The 9289-nt window shown below is 36.5% G+C and overlaps 1 protein-coding gene across 1 annotated transcript; it reads left to right on the top strand.

Moving 5' to 3' along the window:
- Positions 1 to 21: 21 nt before the first annotated feature.
- Positions 22 to 7300, top strand: LOC121370790 (peptidase M20 domain-containing protein 2-like). The gene is made up of 6 exons (XM_041496256.1): positions 22 to 1296; positions 1955 to 2103; positions 3500 to 3642; positions 4487 to 4647; positions 5398 to 5638; positions 6527 to 7300. Exons 1-6 carry the CDS (start codon positions 934 to 936, stop codon positions 6667 to 6669), a joined length of 1200 nt encoding a protein of 399 aa, XP_041352190.1. The 5' UTR covers positions 22 to 933; the 3' UTR covers positions 6670 to 7300.
- The last annotated feature ends 1989 nt before the right edge of the window (positions 7301 to 9289 follow it).

Below are 9289 nucleotides of genomic sequence, written 5' to 3'. Positions count from 1 at the left end.
TTTTCAAATCACTGGCATGATTTTGCAAATAAGGTTTTGATTGGTCGAATGAAAGATCAACTGGACATGAGCTCCAACGGACTGCTGTTAAGTCCACATGTAATAGTGGAGCTACTTTTAATTAGATTTTGCGATATCTGGAGTGGGGCTGTACAATTTCTAGTTGTGTGGGTGCATATTCTCTTGTTGAGGAGCACAAGCCAGATTTGTATCTTTATTTATATAAAGTAGAACAAAAAAACAAATATGCATTTTCGTCCTCAAGTCAGGGGATAGGGGTCACAGCCCTCTTCCCGGTTCCTACAGGCCTGTATGTATATGCATTTTGTTTATTAGTTTTGTCAGAAATAAAAAATGTGTTACATTATGTGTCTTCATTCTTTAAATGTTGTTAAAACGTTTTATATATTGCCTGAATTTTAACATTTTGTAAATAAAATATAATTTTACTGTGACAGTCTCTTTATTTTATATGCATACTCATATTTATGTAACCATTTTATTTTTCTGTTCACTCGAGGTTGTTCGTTTATGGTCAAAACAGTACATTAATTTAGTTTTATTTATTTTTTAGGCACAGCCTACAGTACATAAAACAAATATCTTAAACCTCCACTGCACAAAAAAAAGTTCGTAAAAGTACAGTTAGACACACCTCAAACGTTTACAGAGTATATTGATGTCTTCATTCAATATTTCTTTATTATAAATATTTGTCATGCTATATAAGGTGTTGGTTGTTGTTGGGAGTTTTTTGTGGGGTTTTTTTTTTTAAGAAAATGTATAATGAAACTCAGTTGTTATAGTCTATTTGCGTTGGACGCTTGAGTATATAGATGCAAGGGAGACAATTAGCTGGAGTTATTTGATCTTGCTGTAAACAATCTGCCGAGTGTGTACATTTCAGGATTAATTATTTTCGATCAATAAACAATGGATAATTTAAAAAATATAGTTGATCAGACAATTGACAAGGCGAAAGAAGAATTAAAAACAATCAGCAAATCTATTTTTGATCACCCAGAGCTTGGACATGAAGAACATTACGCGCACGATCTCCTGTCTGAATTTCTGTCCAGTAAAGGATTCGTAGTGGATAAACACTACAAGCTTCACACAGCATTCAGGGCGGTGCACGACGGGGGTGTGGGTCCCAACCTTGCTGTTCTGTGCGAGTACGATGCCCTATCGGGACTGGGACACGCGTGCGGACACAACCTCATAGCAGAAGTGGGCGTGGCCACAGCACTGGGTGTGAAGGCGGCGTTGGAGAAGGCGGGGAAGCCTCTGGGAAAGGTAAAGTTCACCAGGAAAGGTAGAACAATGCTGAATTGAATTGGGCCCAGTGCTACTGTAGCTGCTGGAATATAATTTAATGTGGCTATTTCAGGCCCTGCATGAGTTAAATTTGACTGTTGAAGTGTGTGTGTGTGTGTGTGGGGGGGGGGGGGGCAGACCAGATTTCCCCCCATTATTTGTATAGTATGATAAAAATTAGTGCTAGGTGCACCGTAAAGCCATACTTTTCTTAAGAAAGAAACCACACTTTCTATATCCGTTGGGACTAGATAAAAATATGTACATTTTCCTCCTGAAGTGGAGATGTGTTTATGACACCCAGGTTCCCACAGGTCTGCATTTTGCATACAGTATATATATATTTTTTCAATATATATAATATATTTAAGGCACACAACAGCTTTTTGACTTATAAAGATATAGTAGCGCTAGCACTGTGTATAAAAAATTTCTCCAAATTATTTATTAAACTTAAAAAATTGCAGAAACCCAGTTATTTGGCTAAATTAAAATAAAATTAAAACAGTATAGTGTATATATGTACATATATCCCTATACCATAACCATATAAAATGTATGAATATACACGTGTACAATTTGATATATCTGGATAGTTAATTGGGATGTTTAATTTTGCAGTGCATGTAAATTTCAGCTGACTGTCCTTGGGACGCCAGCAGAGGAAGGCCAGGGAGGCAAAATTGACCTGATCCATTCCGGTGCATTCGATGGCATCGACTGTGCCATGATGGCACACCCATCACAGTTCACGTGGTCTAGACCAGTCTATGTTGCCATGAACGAGTAAGAAGATTTTATCATATCATCAAGGATTGAAATGTCTATACATCTGCCCATCAACAGCTGGGGAGTTTGGGGTTTTGGGTGGGGTTTTTTAAAATAAATAACAGATTATGATGTTAATGTTCTAAATGAGGTGATGATCTGTTGCAATCAGTGTGTTCATTATTATGTCATCAAGAAATGTCTAACGTTCTACCCATCAACGGGTGGCTTTTTTGTTGTTGTTAATGACAGGGATGTGAGAGCTATGCAGAAACGCTTAAATGCGCTTTTTTGTTTCTTCTTCTAAAAAAACAATGACATGATGTTCAATACTGTTGACCACACAAGGTTCATTTGCATGTTTTCACGGTTTCTAGTTTATGATGTGTGTCTTATATTATAAGTTATAACCAGTTTAGATTTGTTAGCATTGAATGCAATTTTTGGCAGTTCCAGGGGTTGTAAACACCAATTTTCCTTCAGGGGCCCTTAAGCGGCCACTGGACCCCGGCCGCAGTAAGCCTTTTCATTCCAGCCCCACTCAAATCCCTGTAATGAATAGCAGATTATAAAGCTAATGTTCTAAACGAGGTGATAAGTTGATAAACTTGTAATCATTGTGTTAATTTGGTGATTTTTGTAAACTATTGCTGCCACTACTTGCTGCTATTTTTCATTCTCGAAATAGCGGCCTGCGAAAAGCAGTACATTTTTTAGACGTAGCAGGTGAAATAAAATCGGCGGTAATTTTTCAAGAGACGGATGATATATGTACGATCATCTCATCTTCTATTTAGCTAAGGTTGAGCTTGTGATTCTGTTGTGTTTTAATTTTATAATACCCTGAAATACATCTCAGAGGTTCTAATTTTCCACACACTGTCCCAAACCCTCTACTCAATCTGTGCTGTGTTATTTCTAGCAGGCCATATTTTACTTCCTATTTCGAACCCTGTAATCATTAGCAGTGGGAATTCTCCTCGCAACAGCTGTTTTCCTCTCATGGGACATTGCGTTTCCTCGCATTTTAATCGTCCTTTCCTCCAAAATGTGTCAGATGGCATAGATTTTAACCTAGTATTTCAAGAATTTCCAGGACCCCTCTAGATTTCCTCTTTTTTTACAGTTCACCAATTCCCACCCTGGATCATAGTGAAGATTACAATATCTGGGATAGCAGACAATTTGGTAAAATTATCTGTTAAACCTAGTTATTTTCTAACAAAGTATCAACTACATGTACTACATGAAATTATTTCATAAAATTAAAATAAAATTTGCCAATTGTTTCAAAATGTTGCCATTGTTGAATTAGACAAGTGGTAAAGCTAGTGCTGCTATTGAAAGAGAAAGCAAGATTGCAGCTTTGAATCATTGTTAAGATGAATTCATTTTAAAATGTTTTCTTTTTAAGACTCTCAATCAAATTCCTTGGTAAAGCTTCCCATGCATCCAGTGCTCCCTGGGACGGAGTGAACGCTCTGGATGCTGCAGTTCAGTGTTACCAGAACATCTCGTGTCTCAGACAGCAGATGAAGCCCACGTGGAGAATACATGGTGCGATTTTCTCATAGGTTGTTTTGTACATCCAGGGCGGGATGTAGTCCAGTGGTAAAATGCTCGCCTGATGCGTGGTCGGTCTAGGATCATCCCCTGTCATGGGCCAATTGGGCTATTTGTCATTTCAGCCAGTGCACTCCGACAGACATATAAAAGGCCATGGTACTGGCTGTCCTGTCTCGGGGATGGTGATTATAAAAGATTTCTCGTTATTAATGAAAAAATGTAGCAGGCTTACTCTCTGAGACTACATGTATATGTCAAAATTACCAAATATGCCCTAATGGTGTAGTTAACAAAACAAGGTACTTTGCACATCTCTATAGTAAGACATTTCTAGAGGCAGGAGCAGTAATTGTTTGTGGTGACCATATTATATGCTTATATTATAGTAGAGATATTTTATAAATTGGATGTACTAATTTAAAAAACTCCATTACACCTTTTTCTTTTTCTTTCTTTTTTCTTTCTTTTTCTTATTCAGTTATCCATTTGACACAGGCTTATATCACTGAAAGTTCAAGCACGTCCGTCTTGGGCACATTTTCTTAATTTCTTAATAGATCTGTTAAAGGCTTGTTTGAATTTTTTTAGTTTTTTTTGGTTGAAAGTTTAGTGTATTTATGATAATGCTGGTTGGCCTAGTGAAGTACAAATGAAGTCCCTTTGTTAAAGATAATTATTACCCCAAAAGGAATGTAGTTGTTGGGCAAGCACATTCCAATAGATAAAACTTGTACCAGTCATGGATCACTGGATGGATAAGGTCCACAATGCTACCATCTGTACCACTATAAACCTCACTTGTGAATGACAATATATATATTTTTCTTTCTTTTAGGTGTTATAACAAATGGCGGCAGTAAACCAAACATAATCCCAGATGTCACAGAACTTCTGTATTATGTGCGAGCCCGAGCCCCGACCGATCCAGAGGTTGAACAACTGAAGCTAAAGGTTGTTGATTGTGTTGACGGAGCAGCATTGTCAACAGGCTGCAAGGTACAATAACTGGCAATGACACTAAACCAGCAGAGATTTGATAGTCATATTGTATTACCTAAATTCATATTGGCTGTTTTAAAATAATCTCATTTGCATTATCATCATTGTCATGGGTGAACATGAGTTGTGTTACTGGGAATAGAGGGTGGCATTGTGCTATTTTGCATTGAAAACTGTATACCATGAATTTCATGATAATGGCATATAAAAGATCGCCTATATGGTAGCAGTGAGTTTTCTCTCTCTCTCTCTCATAGGGGCAGGGGCTGGGATTGTGTTATTGGGAACATGGTGGCATTGTATTATTTTGCATAGTCCAGCAGTAAATCTGGGCAAGACATAGTCCAGCAGTAAAGCACTCGATTGATGTGTGGTCGGTTTGGGATCGATTCCTGTCAGTGGGCTATTTCTCATTCCAGCCAGTGCATCACGACTTGTATATCAAAGGCAGTGGTATGTGCTACCCTGTCTGTGGGGTGGTGCATATTCGATGATTAATACATCAATGTGATCTGGTGGTGGTGTTAAATAAAACTCTCAGATGTGTGTCTCGAGGAAGCGGCCCAGGTGCTTCACCTTATTATCTCAGACCATATTCTTAAATCTTGAAACTGGATATTAAGATGAAAATAAGTTATAACATCATCAACAGTGATGTATTGTTTTAAAATTTTACGAGTTAATTTAAATTCTGTATTTTTTGTTAATTTAATGATGCAGTTTTTATTAATTGTACATATTTTGTAGGTAGAATACGTCTTCAGTAAGAATGGATACTCGTCCCTAATGTCAAACAATGTTTTGGCCTCTTTATTTGATGAGAACGGCCAAGCGATTGGGATGAAGTTTGAGCAGGATGAGATAAGGCGTCGGAAAGCAGGAGGGTCCACAGACATGGGAAATGTATCTCACGTTGTGCCAAGCATCCACCCAAATTTCTTCATCGGAACTGCAAGTGGTCATACTAAGGAGCTCGCTGTTACTGCCTGTGTGTAGCTTAGTATATACCTTAGTAAATTCTTGCTATCTTTTAATAGTATGTCTAACCCAATGCGTGTTAATAATTTCAAATTGTACTCCAAATCTGAAAGACAAAACAAAATATTCAAAATTGTATCTGTGTACACAAAAATTGAGTCGGAAGGATGTTTTGATGAGCAGGAACACGATATAGCTCTAGTAAAGTTTCTAGTATGTCAAAGGTTAAGGTATGTGCTATCCTGTTAGTTAAAATATTCACATATAAAAGGTGCCTTGTTGCAATGGTAAAAACAGCATCCTATTTTATTATACTAGTGGGATGCTTCTTGTAGTAACCTATTCATCTGAGTCCTTTTTTTTTCTCCCAGGCAGGTTATTTTCTTAAGGGCCTTGTTGCTAATTGGTGTTAACAGTATATTTAGCATGTTTAGGAGGCCAAGCACTCAAAACCAATTTGACTGGTACCATCATCTTTTATCATGTCACATTTAGCTAATGCTAGGTGCAAAAACAAGTCTAGTGAAGGACCGTGATCATTTGCCCTCCTGAAAAGACCACAATGTCATAAAAGTGGGTTGCCTTTCAGATATTTTGCCCCCGAGTCTTTTCTGGTCTGGGCAGACAATCACAATTACTTCAACATGTGTCTGTGGCAGGGTTGATATAAGCATAAAAATAGATTATAGATAGCTCAAAATAAGAAACTATTAAGCATAGAAAAGCTTACAATAAAGAAACTTAGAACCGTGATTTGTTGATCTAGATGGTACGCATACATATATCATTGAAGAATATGATTCACAGCAATGATGTTGATGACAGTTTTGTTTCTTTAGAAACGACATATAGCTGCTTACGTTCTTTATTTTATTGTCTGTTTTATATTTCATTTCAGGTTCAGAATCTGCTCAGGAAAACACACTGTCCACTGCCAAAGCTTTATCAATGACAATGGTTGACATTTTTGAAAATCCTGACCTCCTTCCACGTATTCAGGATGAATTTAAGTTGCAGTTGGAGCAAGAGAAGAATGTCTAACAGCTACACTGTATATGTTTAAATAAAATTAGGAGCATGTGCAGGGAATTGAAACCCCTCCCTACTGAAGTAGATTTTCTTTTTTTTCCCAATATATTTTCCGTTTTCCGGGGGAGCATGACTTAACCTCCCTATAAACATTAGTCACCAAAGTCTAGACCCCTTCGCTCCTGCGAAAATTCCTGTACATGTGCTTGTAGTGGTGGTTGTGAATATACAAACATCTGTCTTATACAGTACATGTTAGCATGTAGTTCTTTATTATTTAAAGGCCTTTTCACACATGGTTATATATATATTTTTTATTATATATTTATATGACCTGATTATATATTAAAATTACATTAATTTGTGATACAAATACCAAACCTTGCTATTGTATTATCTAAAGTGTTTTAATTGAAGCGTGATGGAGGCTCAGGGAATTTCACATCAACAGACTTTGCAAATTGGAATTCTTCCATGAGGTGTTCAGCAATCTTAGTACGGGTCAATTTTGTCTGAGCAACCTTGCCATGAGTGAGATGATTGTCAATCCTTTTACAGATGGACAAAGCTGATGTACATTATATTTATATGCATACTGGCAGAAACATTTGTCAGTGCGCCCAATAAAAGTATCTCAAACCTACCGTAAAGTTTGTAATTGGTTGAAATTTGTTACTTGTGTGGACATACAATAATTGTGTAAATTGTTTCATAATGTTTACGAATTACCATTTATTTAAAATAATTTCTTGAAAACGATTTGATTTTTCATTCAATATTGTTCAATATATACCTTGTGCAAATTATGGATAATATTAATAGGGACAAATACCTTTCATACATTCAGCCCCAAGTCCTAATTTTTTTTATTTTAAAACAATGATTTTCGACTATTTTGTAGACACTATTTTTGTTATTATATAAGGTTATTGTTTTTATTTTGTTTAAGATTATGAAACTCTAGCACATAGCAGGAGTTGAGGGTATTGACCCGACGTATATATGTTAATATTTTTGGCAATTGCTTATTATAACCTTAGTAACAGAAAAGGTGCGTGTAAGCGCTCACTTGATGTGTGGTCAGTCTGGGATTGATGTGTGGTCAGTCTGGGATCGATCCCCGTTGGTGGACCCATGGGGCTATTTCTCGTCATAGCCAGTGCATCACAACTGATATATCAAAGGCCATGGTATGTACTATCCTGTCTAGGATGGTGCATATAAAAGATCCCTTACTACTAAAGGAAAAATATAGCAGGTTTCCTCACTATGACTCAAAATTACCATATGTTTGACATCCAGTAGCTGATAATTAATAAATCATTGTGCTCTAGTGTTGTTGTTAAACAAAACAAACTTCTTCTGTAATTCAGGACTGTGATCAGTTCCTTTAATAATGAACATTTTTATGAAAAACGAATCACTGCAATACATGCAGCCGAGTAGTTAATATACTGATGGAAAGAAATAAAGGATTACACAGATAGCGACGAAATAATGACTGCATCAAAAATCCATTCATATTGTCAGAAGTTGACTGGGAACATATAGTCAGCACATTCAACACTAGACATTCAATCCTACATTACAACTTGGTATGAAATACAGACATTACTACGCTAGTAGTGAATTAAATCTGGTCTACAATTCGAGGTGTTCCCTCAGTATAGTCTAAAACTCCTTGAACAGTTAAGAAGACAATTTTCTTTAAGTTACTATGCACGGTCGGTCTGGGATCGATCCCTGTTGTTGGGGCCCATTGGGCTATTTCTCGTTCCAGCCAGTGCACCAAAACTGGTATATCAGACCGTGGTATATGCTATTCTGTCTATGGTATGATGCATATAAAAGTTCTTTTGCTAGTAATGGAAAAAATGTAGCGGGTTTCCTTTCTAAGACTCAAAATTACCAAATGTTTGACATCCAATAGCCGATGATTAATAAATCAATGTTCTCTAGTGGTGTCGTTAAACAAAGCCCTTTTTATACATATATTTTACCCTAATTTTCTTTTGTTGTTGGGGGGGTTGTATGGTTTTGTTTGTTGGGTTTCATTGGGGGAGGAGGGGTTGGTTGGTTTGGGATTTTAGTTCTTTTTTTAAATTATTTATTTAAATTTAAAAAAATATATATAATTTTATTATTTGACGTTAAATGCACAAATTTAATAAGATTTTATCAATTGTATTACAAAATGCAATGTATTATAATGTCATCGGCAATGTGAACCAATTCGTAGGCCTATTAATACGTAATGGTTAAAAAAATTATTACATGAGTTTGGGTGCCATACGAAATTTATGGAATAACTCTGAATTGTGGTATTCCCGAGTGAGAGCGAGGAGATTAAAGTTATTCTCACACAAGTTCATTACATTTCGTATGGCACGCACGCAAACGTAATAATTTATTATTCACAAACTACTTTATGAGTAACATTAAGAATGACTTTATTAACTGCCTCTTTGCCCAAACCCCCGCCAGGTACGACCCTGGTGTAACCTGTTAATCTAGCTGTAGTATCGACGGGTTAGTTTGTTTTGTTTAACAACACCACTAGAGCACATTGATTTATTAAATTAATCATCGGCTATTGGATGTCATAACAGTATTAAGTATCGACTATGTTGCA

The sequence above is a fragment of the Gigantopelta aegis genome, chromosome 4, assembly GCF_016097555.1.
Source record: "Gigantopelta aegis isolate Gae_Host chromosome 4, Gae_host_genome, whole genome shotgun sequence".
In the NCBI taxonomy this organism is placed as follows: domain Eukaryota; kingdom Metazoa; phylum Mollusca; class Gastropoda; order Neomphalida; family Peltospiridae; genus Gigantopelta; species Gigantopelta aegis.
Note: the sequence above shows the minus strand (reverse complement) of the source record. Positions and strands in the feature narration are given on the sequence as shown.